We start from the raw sequence: 18,851 nt of genomic DNA on the forward strand, positions 1-18,851 counted from the left end.
TTGACAGGGTGGATGCGCAGAGGATGTTTCCTCTTGTGGAAGAATCTTGAACTAGGGGTCACTATTTGAAATTATGGGGTCATGAGTCTTTGAAATTCTCTTCCTGGGACGATGGTGGAAGCAGAGTCCTTGAATATTTTTAAGGCAGAGGTAGCTGGATTCCTGATAAGCAAGGGGGTAGGCGGGATGCAGATCTGATCAGCCACGACCTTATTAAATGGTGGAGCAGGCTCAAAGGGCTAAATGGCCTCCTTCTGCTCCTTGTTCAAATGTAAGGGGTGGCACAGTGGTTAGTACTGCTGCCTCACAGCACCAGGGACCTGGTTTGATTCCAACCTCGGGTGACTGTCTGTGTGGAGTTTGCACATTCTCCCAATGTCTACGTGGGTTTCCTCCGGCTACTCAGGTTTCCCCCCCCACAGTCCAAAGATGTCCAGGTTAGGTGGACTGGCCATGCTAAACTGCCCTTAGGGTGGGGTTGCAGGAATAGGATGGGAGATTGGGCCCAGGTAGTGTGGTCGTTCAAAGGGTGGGTGCAGACTCGTTGGGCCGAGTGGTCTCCTTCTGCACTGTAGAGATTCTATGATAAGCATTGGTTACTAGTGCATCGACACCATGAGTTACTTGTCCTTAAATTTAATGAAAACATTAGATATATTTAACAGTAATCTTCTTTTCAAAGTGTGCTGCTTTTCACTATAAACCTATTACAACATGCATTGAGAATGGTAAGTTAGGAGATAAAAGACAATACGGTGTGATGAATGAAGGATTTTTTAAATATATATTGTATAATATGCCCGATGCAGCAATGTAATTAAATAACTTTTACGGTATCCAGATTATATGTCTGCTAAAACTGTGATTAAGGGGCTAACAGCTGGGTAGGCTGCTATGTCACTCACGGGAGGGGCTCAGTCTGTTTTTAGTTTCATTTTCAGCCCTGCCCTGTGCCTGTTGCTTTTAGTTTCATTTTTCTTGAGTTCTGCTCTGGGTTCTGAGGAAAGGTGTGTTTCTCAGACTGACTTCTAGAACATAGAACATAGAACAGTACAGCACAGTACAGGCCCTTCGGCCCTCGATGTTGTGCCGAGCAATGATCACCCTACTCAAACCCACGTATCCACCCTATACCCGCAACCCAACAACTCCCCCCCTTAACCTTACTTTTAGGACACTACGGGCAATTTAGCATGGCCAATCCACCTAACCCGCACATCTTTGGACTGTGGGAGGAAACCGGAGCACCCGGAGGAAACCCACGCACACACGGGGAGGACGTGCAGACTCCGCACAGACAGTGACCCAGCCGGGAACCGAACCTGGGACCCTGGAGCTGTGAAGCATTTATGCTAACCACCATGCTACCGTGCTGCCCCAAAGCTTCTTTCCCAAGGACTCTATGCATAAATCTGTAAGCCACTGAGTGTTAACTTTATTAATAAATGGCATTTGACCGGTGTGTGCAGATTTTGCTTAATTGAAAGTTTTAGAAGTAGATGGGAAAGTATGCTCAAAGACCTTTTTTTAAAAAAAGAACTGTTTAACTGTTAATTGAAAAGCTTGGATGTTAAAGGGGTTAATTCGGTGTCAATACAAAAGTTTGTTTTCATATAAAAGATTCCCAATAGGCCACGGAATCATTTCCTCATTTTATAACATTCAAAAACTGGGGCATATGTCCGGCTTCCTAATATAAATTGGTATCTGTTCTGGGTACCGTAATAAGAGCATGTGAGAGAAAGGTTTGCAGTCAAATAAATTTAAGATAAGTTCGCTCACTGAGTTTTGTGATGGGTTGGGAAAATATCCACAATTCTATTGTTTGTTAATTTTAATAAAATAAAAATATGAAATTGCCACGGTGAACGGATCTCCAGCACTCAGTCCGTCCCTGTGGCTCAGAAGGGAAGGAGGGAGAGCAGGAGAGCAATAGTTATTGGGGACTCGATAGTTAGAGGGACAGGTAGACGGTTCTGTGGCAGCAAAAGAGACTCACGGATGGTATGTTGCCTCCCGGGTGCCAGGGTCCGTGACGTCTCGGACCGTGTTTTCAGAATCCTTAAGGGGGAGGGGGAACAGTCACAAGTCGTGGTACACATCGGTACCAACGACATAGGTAAGAGAAGGGACGGGGATTTAAAACAGGAATTTAGGGAGCTAGGGTGGAAGCTGAGAGCCAGGAAAAACCATGTTGTCATCTCTGGTTTGTTGCCGGTGCCACGTGCGAGTGAGGTGAGGAACAGGGAGAGAGTGCAGATAAACACGTGGCTGCCGGGAAGGAGGGAAGGTTTCAGGTACGTGGATAATTGGGAGCACATTCTGGGGAAGGTGGGACCTGTACAGACAGGATAACAAAGAACAAAGAAAATTACAGCACAGGACCAGGCCCTTCGGCCATCCCAGCCTGTGCCGATCCAGATCCTTTATCTAAACCTGTTGCCTATTTTCCAAGGATCTACTTCCCTCTGTTCCCCGCCCGTTCATATATCTGTCCAGATGCATCTTAAATTATGCTATCGTGCCCGCCTCTACCACCTCCAGGCACCCACCACCCTCTGCGTAAAAAACTTTCTACGCACATCTCCCTTAAACTTTCCCCCTCTAACCTTGAAATCGTGACCCCTTGTAATTGACATCCCCACTCTTGGAAAAAGCTTGTTGCTATCCACCCTGTCCATACCTCTCATAATTTTGTAGACCTCAATCAAAGAACAAATGGTTTTGCACCTGAACCGGCGGGGCACCAATATCCTGGGAGGGAAATTTGCTACGGCACTTCAGGGGGTTTAAACTAATTTGTCAGGGGGCTGGGAAAATGAGCTGTAGTCCAGAAGCCAGTGTTGAGAGTAGTGATATACTGAGGAGGGTATCAAGGTCGCAGGATGTACCGGCAGACAGAAAGGTGGGTTGAAGTGTGTCTACTTCAATGCAAGGAGCATCCGGAATAAGGTAGGTGAACTTGGAGCTTGAATTGGTACTTGGGACTACGATGTTGTGGCCATTACGGAGACATGGTTAGAACAAGGACTGGAATGGTTGTTGGAAGTTCCGGGGTATAGATGTTTCAGTAAGAGTAGGGAAGATGGTAAAAGAGGTGGAGGAGTTGCATTGTTAATCAAGGATAGTTTAACGGCTGCAGAAAGGCAGTTCGAAGGGGATCTGCCTACTGAGGTAATATGGGCCGAAGTTAGAAATAGGAAAGGAGCGGTCACATTGTTAAGAGTTCTCTATAGACCCCCAAATATTAATAGAGATGTGGAGGAAGAAATTGCAAAACAGATTATGGATAAGTGTGGAGGTCTTAGGGTAGTTGTCATGGATGACTTTAACTTACCAAATATTGATTGGAACCTCTATAGGTCGAACAGTTCGGATGGGGCAGTTTTTGTACAGTGTGTGCAGGAGGGTTTCCTGACACAATATATGGACAAGAGGGGGGGCCACATTGGATTTGGTACTGGGTAATGAACCGGACCAAGTGTTATATTTGTTTTTCGGAGAGCACTTTGGAGATAGTGACCACAATTCGGTGTCTTTCACTTTTGCCACGGAGGGGGATAAGGCCATACGGCAGGGCAAGGTTTATAATTGGGGGAGTGGTAATTATGATGCGATTAGGCAAGAATTAGGGAGCATAAGATGGGAACAGAAACTGTCAGGGAAAGGCACAAATGAAAATTGGAGCTTGTTCAAGGAACAAATACTGTGTGTCCTTGATAGGTATGTCCCTGTTAGACAGGGAGGAAATGGCCGTGTGAGGGAACCATGGTTCACAGAAGAGGTTGAATGTCTTGTCAAGAGGAAAAAGGAAGAGTATGTAAGGATGAGAAAACAATGTTCAGTTGGGTCGCTTGAGGGTTAAAAGGTAGCAAGGAATGAGCTACAAAAAAGGCTTCGGAGAGCTAGGAGGGGGCATGAGAAGTTCTTGGCGGGTCGGATCAAGGAAAACCCCAAGGTTTTTTACTCTTATGTGAGAAATAAAAGAATGACCAGGGTGAGGTTAGGGCCGGTCAAGGACAGTAGTGGGAACTTGTGCATGGAGTCAAAAGAAATAGGAGAGGCGTTGAATGAATACTTTTCTTCAGTGTTTACCAAGGAGAGGGGCCATGTTTTTGAGGATAAGAGTGTGATACAGGCGGGTAGGCTGGAGGAGGTAGATGTTCTGAGGAAGGATGTATTCGCAATTTTGAAAAACCTGAGGGTTGACATGTCCCCTGGGCCAGATGGGATATATCCAAGGATTCTTTGGGAGGCAAGGGATGAGATTGCAGAGCCTTTGGCTTTGATCTTTGGGTCCTCACTGTCCACGGGGATATTGCCAGAGGACTGGAGAGTGGCGAATATTGTTCCTCTGTTCAAGCGAGGGAATAGGAATGACCCTGGTAATTATAGGCCAGTTAGTCTTACTTCGGTGGTTGGTAAGTTAATGGAAAAGGTTCTGAAGGATAAGGTTTATGACCATTTGGAAAGATGCAGCTTAATCTGGGAGAGTCAACACGGATTCGTGAAGGGTAAGTCTTGCCTCACAAATTTGATTGAATTCTTTGAGGAGGTAACTAAGTGTGTCGATGAAGGTAGAGCAGTTGATGTCATATACATGGATGTTAATAAGGCGTTTGATAAGGTTCCCCATGGTCGGCTCATGAAGAAAGTAAGGAGGTGTGGGATAGAGGGAATTTGGCCAATTGGATAAGTAACTGGTTATCACATAGAAGACAGAGGATGGTGGTGGTTGGAAAATTTTCAGACTGGAGACCAGTTACCAGCGGTGTACCACAGGGATCAGTGCTGGGTCCTCTGCTATTTGTGAATTTTATTAATGACTTGGAGGAGGGGGCTGAAGGGTGGGTCAGTAAATTTGCTGATGACACCAAGATTGGTGGAGTAGTGAATGAGGTGGAGGGCTGTTGTAGGCTGCAAAGAGACATTGACAGGATGCAGAGCTGGGCCGAAAAATGGCAGATGGAGTTGCACCCTGATAAGTGCAAGGTGATTCATTTTGGCAGAAAAAATTTGAATGCGGATTACAGGGTCAACGGCAGGGTTCTGAGGAATGTGGAGGAACAGAGAGATCTTGGGGTTCACGTCCACAGATCTCTGAAGGTTGCCACTCAAGTGGATAGAGCCGTGAAGAAGGCATATAGTGTGTTAGCGTTTATTAACAGGGGGCTTGAGTTTAAGAGCCGCGTTATGCTGCAACTATACATGATCCTGGTGAGACCACACTTGGAGTAGTGTGTGCAGTTCTGGTCACCTCACTATAGGAAGGATTTGGAAACATTGGAACGGGTGCAAAGGAGATTTACCAGGATGCTGCCTGGTTTGCAGGATAGGTCTTATGAGGAAAGGTTGAGGGAGCTAGGGCTTTTCTCTTTGGAGCGGAGGAGGATGAGAGGTGACTTAATAGAGGTTTATAAGATGATGAGGGGGATAGATAGAGTGGACATTCAGAGACTATTTCCTCGCGTGGATGTAGCTGTTAGAAGGGGGCATAACTATAAGGTTCAGGGTGGGAGATATAGAAGGGATATCCGAGGTAGGTTCTTTACTCAGAGAGTGGTTAGGGTGTGGAATGGACTGCCTGCTGTGATAGTGGAGTCGGACACTTTAGGAACTTTCAAGCGGTTATTGGATAGGCACATGGAGCACACCAGAAAGTGACCCAGAGCCGGGATCGAACATGGGACCTCGGCACCGTGAGGCTACAGGGCTAACCCACTGCGCCACCGTGCTGCCCTAAAGCTGGACATTATAATGCACGCACATTGCAGAAGTCAACAACACCGCCTTACCTGCTCTGCCAGTACGTCCGATCCTGTGAGTGTGTGTATCAATATCACGAGCCACATCATAGTTAATCACCGTTTTAATGGATGGAATATCCAAACCACGTGCTATAATAAATGGAACAACGCAATTATTTCAAAATTAACAGGTGGAGTGACCTCAAACAACCACAGGATCTCAAAAGGTGTTTCAGCATCCCAGGGCAGTTACAAACCTTGTTTTTCATTTAATATATTTTGAATTAGGGTTTTATCCCCATTTTTTAAACAATAAATGCAACAAAGTAACAGAAAGATTAGTGCAGAATGGGTACAGAGCAGAACAAGAGTTCTTCCGACCATAAATACAAGCAACAAGTCACTGAGTGTCTTTAAGACAGAGATAGCTAGGTTCTTGATTAGTAAGGGGATCAGGGTTACGGGGGGGAAGGCAGGAGAATGGGGATGAGAAACATCAGCCATGATCGAACGGTGGAGCAGACTCAATGAGCCGAATGGCCTAATTCTACTCCAACATCTTATGGTCTTAACACAGTACAAAGTCAGTTCAGAACTGGAAGTTTGAGGGACCATGGCCCCTAGATTAAATCAATAAGTTAACACAGTGAGTGGGGAAAGAGGGTAAGATTATATGGATACAGAAGGATGTGAATTCAGGTCGTATACCCCAAAATATTGCAGACTGCCACCACTGAATAGGCCAAAGAAAGGAATAAGATTGAGTTTTCATGCCACAATCAGGCTTGTGCCGTTTCCCCCATCCTCCAACCCACTTTACACCAGAGGCACCAAAGTATCCCCAAACTGCTCCTTTCACAGAAAAAGACCTGCCTGTACCAGAGTAGGATAGAGTCAACAATAACACAACCATTATTTAAAAAAAAGATAGCTGTGGGTATCAATGTATAACAGGATACAGGCAACAACACAGACCTACATCGCACACATACCCCAAAACAAAATAGCAGAAGGAAAAAAAACAATGTTGAGAACCCCAGAGCTAAAGGGGAAAATCGACTCATGCTCACGGCACAAACTACACTCTTCTCTTCTCCAGGCCCAGACCAGAATAGGCAGAACATGCTGTCTGCCTGAAAAGGAGGCAAACAAAAATAAGAAACTAAGTCGCATTGGGGGTACCTTCCTCGAACATAGCGAGGAAAAACTAATCCTACCAACCCCTCCCTTCTACCCCTCGTCCTGCTCTGACATCCTCCCACCAAGGATATATTAGGATAATGAGACTGCACACATCTCAAACTTAATGTGCACACATCTCGAACTTAACATAGAGCATGACATGATATATATCAGGATACCCAACAGTACAGGACATCACACCCAACCTATTCACTTTCCCTCAAGCAAATGCAATTACAACATCAACAAGCAACAACATGACTATCAGGGAGCGATGTCCAGGATAACAATGGAGATGCAAGACCGTTATCAGGATAAAGATTTCTCCACTGGCGCACAAAGAAAGTAGAATAGAGGATAAAGCAGGATCCAAAATGGTGAACAAACTTCAGGATCTCCCATGGATTCCAACGATTGAATAAGAAATCTCATTGCCGTCTCACCCAAACCCAGGCTGCCAACAACCTGTGCTTGAACAGGAAGGGGAATGATCCGGCTGCCTCAGTCAACCCCAACCTTTCTTGACGGAACAGGACAACACAGGACCAAGGTCAGGAGGCCAAACACACCCCAAGACAGGATTAAATGTGCTCCATCGACAATGCTCTCTCTGCAGCAAGAAGCTCCTTGTCCATCTCCAAATCCGCCACAAAAACACCTAGCAACTCTTAAGATTGGACTTTGATGACCTGCACCGCAGAGCCGAGACATTCAGATGCATTAATATAATCGTAAACAGCCATCATTTTCTTATTATTCGTTCATGGGTCGTGAGCGTCGCAGGCTATGCCAGCGTTTATTTCCCATCCGTAACTACCCTTGAGGGGGCAGTTGTGTCAACCACATTGCTTTGGGTCTGGTGTCACATGTAGGCCAGACCAGGTAAAGACGGCAGATTTCTTTCCCTGAAGGATATTAGTGAACCAGATGGGTTTTTCCGACAATCGACAACAGTTTCATGGTCATCGTTAGACTTTTAATTCCAGATTTTTATTGAATTAAAATTTCATCATTTGCAGTGGCGGGATTTGAACCTGGGTCCCTGGAGCATTAGCTAGGTCTCTGGTTTACTAGTCCAGTGACAATACAACCATGCCACTGACTCCCCATCGGTTGGCATGCACTGCATCATCAAGGCAGGACACCTTCCAAAAGTAGCTGTGCCCCTGAAGACAAAGCCCCACTCCAACTCCTTCCAGCCGCCACAAATCAACGAGGATTTAAGCATTTTGTCTTGACTCAATAGTGCCGAATCACTCAACAAATCTCAGAACATAGTAAAAACTATGTAAACCAAGAACAGACGTGCAAGAAACGTGCATACAGATTTAAAAAAGGTTAAAAGGTGAGCAGAGCCGGAGCTCATGAAAACGCGATTGCTCTTGTGCTCACATCACGTGACCCCTCATTTTAAAAAAGTGTCATGACTATATTAAGTGTTTTTATTGGGTTTTCACATTTTGTATTTCACAACTCACATGTTACATTTTACATACCCCACCCATCCTTCCCACTATTTCCTTTTCATCTTTATCCTGCGACTCGCTTGTGTCTCCCCCATCCCCCAGTTACTCTATTGGTTACTGGCTACAAACAGATCTTGGAACATGTTGGTGAACAGCTTCCATATCCCTCTTCTGACCCTTGGATGGTAAATTTTATTTTCTCCAGTTTTGAAATTCTGCCAGGTTGGCCAGCCAGTCTGGAGCCTTGGGTGTTGATGCTGATCACCAGACTAGCAGGATTCTCCGGTGGGCAATCAGGGAGACAAAGGCTAAGGCACAAGCCCCCCTCCCCAAGAAGGGTTCTGGCTGGTCTGAGACCCTGAAGATCGCCACTATTGGGCTTGGCTCCACCCTCACTCCCACAACTCTGGACACCTGCTCAAAAAAGGTTGTCCAGTAGCTGACAAGTCTGGTGCAAGCCATGTGGGTGTGTTTAGCTGGACCTCCCTTGCACCGTTCACATTTGTCCTCCACCTCCCAAAATAATTTGGGGTCTGGTTAGGTGCACTCTGTGCACCAACTTTAGTTGCGTTAGGCTGTGCCCTGCGCATGTGGGAGGTGGAGTTCACCCTGTGCAGTGCTTCGAACCAGAGTCCTCCCCCTATTTTTATGCCTAGTTCCTCTTCCCATTTTTCACTTGTCTTGTACAGGGGGAGTGTACCTCTTCCAACAGGTGTCCAAACAGGTCCCCAATTTCCTTCCCTCGGTCACAATGTCCAACAGTTCTTTGACTATTGTATGTCCTGATATTTGGGGGTACATCGTCATTTCCTTACGGAGAAAATCTTTGACTGGTCTGTCTTAGCTCATTTCCTTTTGGCAGTTAGAACCGCTCACGTATTCCCCAGGGTCGCTCCCCTGTCATCCGGGTACATCAGTGTCCCCATGTCCTGTCTCCACCTTTTGAAGGTGCCGTCCATTATTGCGGGAGTAAACCTGTGGTTGTTGCAGATAGGGTGGACATTTTGGTTAGGCCAAAGTGTTGCCTTATTTGGTACCTTCTGGGGTGTGGGTAATACACTGGGCTTCTCGAATGTGGTTAGGGATAAAAGGGCGGTTGTGACTAGGGCTCCAAGGGACGTCCTTAGATAGAAACTCTCTTCCACCTTCATCCGGTCCCCCACAAACACCATGATTAGTTTATCTAACTAGTTAAAAAACGCTTCAGGGAACAGGAAGAGGAACCTGGGCAGTACATTCATTTTGATCGTCTACACTCTCCCTGCCAGGGAGAGTGGGAGTGGGCCCCATCTCTGCAGGTCCCTTTTGACTTTCTCCACAAGACTAGTGAGGTTCCATTTGTGGATCCCCAGGTAGCGGAGTTTGGTCTGGGGGGGGTTTTAAGATGTAGAGGAGCAGATCATGCACATAGAGCAAAATTCAATGCCACCCCAGACACCTCTACCCCTTCACTGCTCTAAAGACGATCACCAATGGCTCGATTTCCAGCACAAACAATGGCGGGGATTGCGGGCAACCCTGCCTCATGCCTCTGTGCAGTTGGATATATTTAGAGCTGTGTTATTTGTTTGCTTGTTCTCCATGGGAGGACTGTACAGCAGTTTTACCGAGGAGGTGAACCCTGGTCCAAACCCAAAATGCGTTCCAGAATCTCAATGAGATACTTCTACTGGACTCTGTCGAAGGCCTTTTCTGCGTTCATCGAGATGATCACTTGTTTTTTTCTCCCCAGATGGGGGTCATTGTCACGTTCAGCAGGCGCCAGATGTTCGAGGTTAGCTGCCTGCACCATTAGAATTGGGACAAAGTCCATATGGTCCTCCCTGATTACCTCTGGCACACAGTTATCCAGCCGCTTTGCCAGGATCAGAGGCAAGGTGCCCCTAACATGCGAGTCTGCGAGCATCTCCCGCAGGTGCGGGGCCAAGCCAATTTGAGCGCAAATGTTTTGTAGAAGTGCGCCGGGAATCCATCTTGACCCGGCGCCTTCCCCACCTGCATGGAGTTGATACTTTCCATGACTTCTCCCAGTTCCAATGGTGCTTTCCAGGCTCCGTCTTTTATTCCCCCATAACCGCATGTTCAGTCCGTTGAGGAACTGCTTCATCCGAGTCTCCCTCGATGGCTCAGAGGTAAACATCTCCTGGTAGAAGGCCATGAAGACCTTGTTGACCCTTTCCGGTGTGGCGACTTGGTTGCCGCTTCTGTCTTTGACCTGAGTTATTTCCCTTGTGGCTGCCTGCTTTCTCATCTGGTGAGCCGACAGGAGTGACCTGGGGGTTCGGGGAAGATTTCCCTTCCAATCAGTTTGCCCAGCATCTGGGCCACATACTCCGTAGGGTTCCTGCCCTCGGTGCCCTCCATTACGGCCACAATGAGGAGGTTTTGGTGGAGTGATCGATTTTCTTGGTCCTTCACCTTCCCCCTTTTCCAGCTCTCTGATTGCCATCTCCTACATCTCTAAGCGCCGCTCCATCTTTTCCAGCGCTGCTTGCGAGATGATCAGCGCCTCCGCTGCTGCCACTTTCACCATCGCCATTATTTCAAGTTTGATGGTGTCCTTGAGCTCTTCGAGTTCCTGTGTTAGGAATTCCCTCCAGTCGTTCATCAGGAGGTACCCCGGCATATGTTCTGGTGGTCCATCCTGTTCGGGTGTGCCCGGAACCTCCTTGCCCGAGTGTTCACCATTGCCTCAGTCTTTTTCTCCCGGCATTTACTGCCATTGCCATCTCTTCGGCTTCTCGGGTTGTTTTTGCTTGGTATGTTTCTTTTGTGTGGTGGCGTTGGAGGAGGGTGGCAGATTTTTTCTGTGTTTAACGGGCTATTTTGGGTTGGAAGTGTCTAATTCCGAGTTTCCAGGGGGAGAGTCACCTTTCGTGCATCCTCTCAGCACATCCCCGTCACCAGAAGTCTCATTCTTCCTTCCTGATGAAGGAGCTGCGCTCTGAAAGCTAGTGATTCAAAACAAACCTGTTGGACTTTCATCTGGTGTTGTAAGACTTCTTACTGTGCCGACACCAGTCCAACGCCGGCATCTCCGCATCATTCCTTTATGAAGGCACTGCCTTATTGCTAGCTGGCCACAAGCATTGCTTCCACATACACGTTTCAGGCTGAAGAGCAGGACACTAGTGCTCCCCACAGGATGTACTTTGCACTACTACCATTTGGGATTAAAGGCCTCGACTAGAATACAAGACATAATTTCACTATTTGCAGATAATACAAAACTCAGGAATGTAGTAAACACCAAGGCAGTTAACAGCAGACCTCAGAAAGGCAGACTGGTGAAATGGGCAGACACGTGACAGATGAAATTTAAAGCTCAATGTTATACATTTTGGTCGGAAGAATGAGGGGAGATCAATTTAAAAGCAGTGCAGGAAGCGAGATCTGGGGGTGCATGTATAAAAATCTTTTGAACATGACAGAACAAACTGAGAAGGCTATGAAAAAAGCTTTGACAAAGCGTCATCTGGACTTGAAACGTTACATCTTTTCTCTCCCTACATAATTTCACTATCTGAAGATAATACAAAACTCAGGAATGTAGGAAACACTAAGGCAGATAACAAGCAGACCTCAGAAAGGCAGACTGGTGAAATGGGCAGACCCCAGTCCAACTGTGTCGATCCCAGTCCAACGCCGGCATCTCCGCATCATTCCTTTATGAAGGCGCTGCCTTATTGCTGGCTGGCCGTTTCACAAGCATTGGTTCTACATATACATTTCAGGCGGAAGAGCAGGACACTGGTGCTGGACACTGGTGAAGAGCAGGACACTGCTGCCAGACCTGCTGAGATGTTCCAGCATTTTCTCTTTGGTTTCAGGTTCCAGCATCCGCAGTATTTTGCTTTTTCTGAAAAAAGCTATGGCATCTTCAGCTTTATTAACCGAGGAACAGAGCACAAACGCAAGTGAGTAAGACTAAACATTTATTAAACACTAGTCAGACCTCAGCCGGAGCAATGTGTTCAGCTCTGGGAGGATGTTGGGGCCCTTCGAGAGTATGTAGCCAAAATGTACTAGAACAGTACCAGGAGTGAGGAATTTCAGTCATCTGAAGACACAGGAAGAGTGCAGTTGTTTTTAAAACAGAGAAAGTTAAGAGGTCATTTCAGAGAGGTGATCAAAATCAAGAAGGAGTTTGATAAAATACGGAGAAATTGTTTACCAGGCACAATAGGATGAATAAATTCCTCTGTGTGATATCATTCTATGATTCTACGTCAGTAAATGAGATGATCCATTTTATAGTTTAAAAAAATAACAGCTGTAATTATCTTTTGCATGGAAGCAGCTCAGCGCTGTGCAAGAGCAGAGGTATTTAGCGGCACAGATTCACGCAACATTAATTGCAATACTTCCGGTTAATAAGGTTGTAAACAAAATAGGTAATGGGCTTCTATAATTTACTTCAATTCATACAGAATATTAAAACCACCAGCGAGTAGGCAGCACGGTAGCACAAGTGGATAGCACTGTGGCTTCACAGCGCCAGGGCCCCAGGATCGATTCCCTGCTAGGTCACTGTCTGTGCGGAGTCTGCACGTTCTCTCCGTGTCTGAGTGGGTTTCCTCCGGGTGCTCCGGTTTCCTCCCACAGTCCAAAGACGTGCAGGTTTGGTGAATTGGCCATGATAAAATTGCCCTTAGTGACCAAAAAGGTTAGGAGGGGTTATTGGGTTTCAGGGATAGTGTGGAAGTGAGGGCTTAAGTGGGTCAGTGCAGACTCGATGGGCCGAATGGCCTCCTTCTGCACTGTATGTTCTATGAGTAGAGGCAGAAATAGGCACCCATAATGCTGGCCATCTAATTCATTACAATAACCCAACCAAGCAGTTCATGTACAATAAATCCAACCAGTATTTAAAACAGCTAAATACTGTGGATGATGAAAATCTGCAATAAATTCAGAAAGTGCTGGAACGCATAGCAGTTCTGATGAAAACCCATCATCAATCAATCTGTTTTTCTTTCCACTCGTGCGTTTAGCATTTCCAGTTTTTATTTCAGCTTTTCAACTTTAGCCATTTGTCATTCCTCCCCATATCAAGCTTCAGCGGAGCTCGAGCTACTACTGCCTCTGCTGTTCTTTTTATCGACAATAATTGCAAGAGGAGAAAATTATAACAATCAAGAAATCAGAGTGTGCCTTTCCATGCAAAGCACCAATGTATTTTCCCATTCCAAAACTTACTTAGGGCCAGGAACTATTTGCTCAAATATGTATCCAACTTGTACAGCAGGCAAACTGCAGTAGGCCAACAAAACCTGCTCTAAATTGAGGTTGTAAGGATTCATTTACGAGTGTAGAAAAGCTTAATATTGTTGTAAGCATTTTGTTGTTCCAACTGTGAAGAGCTGCGTGGATATAGTGGAAAATTTGAGGAGGTTATCTGTACAGGAGAACATAAAAGCAGGAGTAGGCCATTCAGCCTATCAAGCCTGTTCCACCACTCAATACGATCACAGCTGATCATCCACTTCAATGCCTTTCCCCCCCACACTATCTCCAGACCCATTTGGGTAATTGGCCACAACAAATTCCATACATGTAGCAGGACTCACCTGCAACATCTGTAGCCACAAGAACAGGAATTGACTTCTTCTTGAAATCAGAGATGACTTTGTTTCTTTCACTCTGATCCATGTCGCCATGCAACAGCCCAACTGTGTAGCCCTCCTGGTTTAGATTGGCAGCAAGTTCATCGCTGTTCACTTTCTTAGTCACAAAGATCAGAACGCTGCCTCTGGATGTCAACTCAACAAGTCTCCTCGTGAGCCAGCTCCACTTGTCGGAGCCAGCCACAAAAATCTCCACAATCTGAGTAATATCCTCATTTGCCTAAAACAAAATAAACAAGGTATGGTGAATAAGGTTGGTGACTTACAAACACAAAGAGCCATGTGGGAATACGATGTATTGGTAATAACAGAAACGGGACTACACACATAATATTCAAGGATATAAAGTGTTTAAAAAAGATATGGAACGCAAAAAGGTAGCAGCACAGGTTAGATAAGAAAGGGTGCCTTTGAGGAGGCACAGTCAAAGTCCAAGTCCACTTGGTTGGTGCCGAGAAGCAACATCATTGCCTCCAAATAGTGAGAGTGTGTGAGTGTGTGTGTGTGTGTGTGTGTGTGTGTGTGTGTGTGTGTGTGTGTGTGTTTGAGAGTAAGTATGAGAGACAGTGAGGGGAGAGTGAGAGATGTGTAAAAATGGGGGACTCTAATTATCGAAATATCGACTGAGATAATGTCAGGATAAAAGGGCGAGGAGAGGGAGATATTTCCAAAATGTGTTTGGTAAAACTGCCTAAAGAACACAAGATCATAAGAGTCATCTCAGCACTGAACTGTTCCAAAGGGGAGTCATCTTGGACTTAAAATGTTAACTCTGTTTCTCTCTCCACAATGCTGCCAGATCTGCTTCATTTTTCCAGAACTTTATTTTTATTCCCTACTTTGGCGACACAGTGGTTAGCACTGTTGCTTCATCGCACCAGGGACCCGGGTTCAATTCTGGCCTTGGGTGACTGTGTGTGGAGTTTGCACTTTCACCGTGTCTGTGTGGATTTCCTCCGGTTGCCTCCCACAGTCCAAAGATGTGGTTAGGTATATTGGCCGTGCTAAATTGCCCCTTAATGTCCAAGATGTACAGATTAGGTAACGGAGTTTCAGGGATAAGGTGGGGGAGTGGGCCTAGGTAGGGTGCTCTTTCGGAGGGTCGGTGCAGTTTCAATGGGCTGAATGGCCTCCTTCTGCACTGTAGGGATTCCAATGATTCTATACTCCAACCCCTTTGCAATCACTTCGGAGCTGCTTCTAATGCAACGATGCCCCACCTTAAGGAGGCAAAAAATGTACACAGTACTCTAGGTGTGGTCTCACCATTGCCTCGTACACCTGTAGCATTCTCTACTCCATCACCAACATTTGCCTTCCTAATTGCTTGCTCTACCTGCATGTTAACCTTTTCTGATTCATATACCAGATTACCCAGATCCCTCTGTACTGCCCTATTCTGCAGTTTTTCAGCATTTATATAGTACTGCTATTCTCTTCTTCCTGAAGTTGTCATGCCCAGTCACTTAACCTACTTCTATCCCTTTGCAGACTCTTTGAAACCTCCTCAGAACTTGCTCTTCTACGTATTTTTGTATCATCAGTAAATTTAACTACAACACACTTGGTTCCAACTGCCAACCTGGAAATGAGCCATTTATCTTGATTTTCTATTTCTTGTTAGTTGGCCATCCTCCATCCATGTTAATAAATTTCCCCGAACAATACAAGCTCTTATATTGTGGTACCTTACTGAATGCTTTTTTGGAAATCCAAATACACAACATCTGTTAGTTCCCCTTCAACCACCCTGCTGGTTACATCCCCAAAGAACTAGAATAGATTTGCCAAACATAATTTCCCTTTCACAGAACAATTTTAATTGTGCTTGATTGTATTATGATTTTCTAAGTGCTCTACTACTGCTTTGTTAAAAATGGATTCTAGTATTTTCCTATTAACACATGCCAGACTAAATAAGACTATAAGTGACCCATCATTTCCTGATTTCTCTCTCCGTCCTATCTTGATCAGACATGTTCCGTTTGCAGATTTCCAATCCGCTGTCACCTTTCCAGTCCAGGGAATTTTGGAAGATTGCAACTAATGCATCAACTTAAGAAATAAATTAGGAGAGCAAAGAGGGGGCATGAAAAACCACTGCGGGTAAAATAAAGTAAAATCAAATGGTGTTTTATAAGTATATCAAGGGCAACAGGTTGACAAAGGTAGGGCCTACTAGAGACCAATATGGCAATTTGTGTGTGGAACCAGAAGATGTAGGTGAGTACTTCGCATCTGTGTTCACTACGGAGAAGGATGATGTAGGTACAGAAATCAGGGAGGCACATGGTGATTTATTTGAGTGACTTAACATTGAGGGAAGATGTATTAATAGTTTTAACGGACCTAAAAGTGGATAAATCCCTGGAGCCAGATGAGATGTAATCCCAGTTTGCTGCAAGAGGCAAGTGAGGAGATTGAGGCGGCTCTGACAAAAATTTTCAAATCTGCTCTGGCCACAAGATGCGGAATTCTCCGCACCTTTAGGGGCTAGACCCGCGTCGGAGTGGCTCCCGGTCCGCCGACTGGCGCCAACGGCCTTTGGCGCCACGCCGACCGGCGTCGGGGCTGGCTGAAAGGCCTTCGCCGGTCGGCGTGAGTCCGCGCATGCGCCGGAGCGTCAGCGGCTGCTGACGTCACCCTGGCGCATGTGCGGTGGAGGGGGTCTCTTCCGCCTCCACCATGGTGGAGGCCGTAGCGGCAGCGGAAGAAAAAGAGTGCCCCCACAGCACTGGCCCGATCGCGGACCAGGTCACTGTGGGGGCACCCCCCGGGGTCAGATCGCCCCGCGCCCCCCCCCAGGACCCCGGGGCCCGCTCGCGCCGCCTGCTCCCGCCGCCACCAGAGTTGGTTTAAACCACGTCGGCGGGAGAGGCTTGACAGCGGCCTATCTCGGGCCGGAAAATCGCCGTGGGGGGCCCGCTGACCGGCGTGCCGTGATTCCCGCCCCCGCTGATTCCCAGGTGGCAGAGAATTCCGGCCACGGCGGGGGCGGGATTTACGAAGGCCCCGGGCGATTCCCCGACCCTGCGGGGGGTCGGAGAATTCCGCCCCTGGTCTTAGATTACAGGATGATAAAGACAGGGTGGTTAGATGGGCAGATGGAATGTAACCATGAAAGGTGTGAGGTAATGCATTTTGGGGCACGGTGGCACAGTGGTTAGCACTGCTGCCTCACAGCACTAAGGACATGGGTTCAATTCCGACCTTGGGTGACTGATGGAGTTTGCACTTTTGCCCTGTGTCTGCGTGGATTTGCTCTCAGTCTAAATTAGGTGGATTGGCCATGTTAAATTGCCCCTTAGTGTTCAAAAGGTTAGGTGGGGTTTCAGGGATAGGGCCAGGGCGTGCACCTAGGCAGGACACTCTTTCCAAGGTTCAGTGCAGACTTGATGGGCTGAATGCCTTCCTTCTGCATTGTAGAGATTCTATTAGCAAGGCAAGGGAATATACAATGAATGGTTGGACCCTAGGATGTACAGAGGATCAAAGTGGCCTTGGTGTGCATGTCCACAGATCTCCGTTGACAGCAGGACAAGCAGATAAGGTGGGTAAGGAGGATTATGGGATTCTTGCCTTTATTAACTGAGGCTTTGAATACAATTATATTGAAGCTGTATAAAATGCTGGTTAGGCCCCAGCTGTAGTAGTGTGTGCAGTTCTGGTCACCATACTATAGGAGGGGGAGTGATTGCACTGGAGAGTTGCAGAGGAGATTCACCAGGATGTTGCCTGAGCTGGAGTGCTTCATAGAATCATAGAATTTACAGTGCAGAAGGCGGCCATCAGCCCATCAAGTCTGCATCGGCCCTTGGAAACAGCACCCTACCGAAGCCCAAACCTCCACCCTATCCCCTCACCTCCAGCCTATCCCCGTAACCCCACCTAACCGTTTTTTTGGACACCAAGGGCAATTTAGCACAGCTAATCCACATAACCTGCACATCTTTGGACTGTGGGAGGAAACCAGAGCACTCAGAGGAAACCCACGCAGATACGGGGAGAACATGCAGACTCCGCATAGACAGTGGCCCAAGTGGGAATCGAACCCGAGACCCTGGATCTGTGAAGCAACTGTGCTAACCACTGTGCTACCGTGCTGCTTCAAGAGAGATTGTAGACTGGAGTTGTTTTCCCTGGAGCAGAGAAGGCTCAGGGGGAACCTAATGGAATTGTATAAAATTAATGAGGGACATATATAAGGTGGAGAGGAAAGTAATTTTCCCCTTCTTGGAAGGGTCAATAACCAGGGTACAGGGTTTAGAGGAGATGTGAGGAAAAACATTCTCACCCAGAGGGTGGTGAGAATCTGGAACTCACTGTCTGCAAGGATGGTAGAGGCGGGAACCCTCGCGACATTTAAAAAGTATTTAGATGAGCACTTTAAATACCATTGCATATGAGGCTATGGGCGAAAGCTGGAAAATGGGACTAGGATAGATAGGTGCGTGACGTCTGCGCAGACGCAATTCCGTGCTGTAAAACTCTATGGTTGTAACTGGGTGGGATTTTCCAGCCGTTCCCACTGATTGGATCTTCAAATCCTGCCAACTGTGAAATCCGCGGTAGAGGGCATGAACGGGAAATCCTGTTGATAGCAGCAGGATGGAAGATCCCACTAGCGGTCAATAGTGGGCCACCCCCATCGCCACAAAACATGCCGGTGGTGGAGGGGATCTCGACCACCATCTCTGCAGCTACTTATTTTAAGATCCTCGGATGCAGGCCATCAGTTCCAGGGGATCTGCCAGCATTTTGTCATGCTAGTTTTCCTTCTATTTTTACTCTGGTGATTGTGATTGTTTTAAAAGCAAATTACTGTGGAT

General features: G+C 46.7%; 1 protein-coding gene across 2 annotated transcripts in view; it reads right to left on the bottom strand.

Annotated features, from left to right (window-relative positions):
- Nucleotides 1-18,851, bottom strand: part of ddx42 (DEAD (Asp-Glu-Ala-Asp) box helicase 42) — a 146,735-nt gene that overhangs the window by 26,299 nt on the left and 101,585 nt on the right. For both annotated transcript variants that reach the window (XM_038779390.1, XM_038779391.1), the window contains 2 exons: nucleotides 13,966-14,242; nucleotides 5,796-5,897 (listed from right to left, as the gene is read on the bottom strand). In XM_038779390.1, the coding sequence (XP_038635318.1) occupies nucleotides 5,796-5,897; nucleotides 13,966-14,242 (379 nt within the window). The remainder of the gene's footprint in view (nucleotides 1-5,795; nucleotides 5,898-13,965; nucleotides 14,243-18,851) is intronic.

This window comes from Scyliorhinus canicula, chromosome 19, assembly GCF_902713615.1.
Source record: "Scyliorhinus canicula chromosome 19, sScyCan1.1, whole genome shotgun sequence".
Taxonomy (NCBI): domain Eukaryota; kingdom Metazoa; phylum Chordata; class Chondrichthyes; order Carcharhiniformes; family Scyliorhinidae; genus Scyliorhinus; species Scyliorhinus canicula.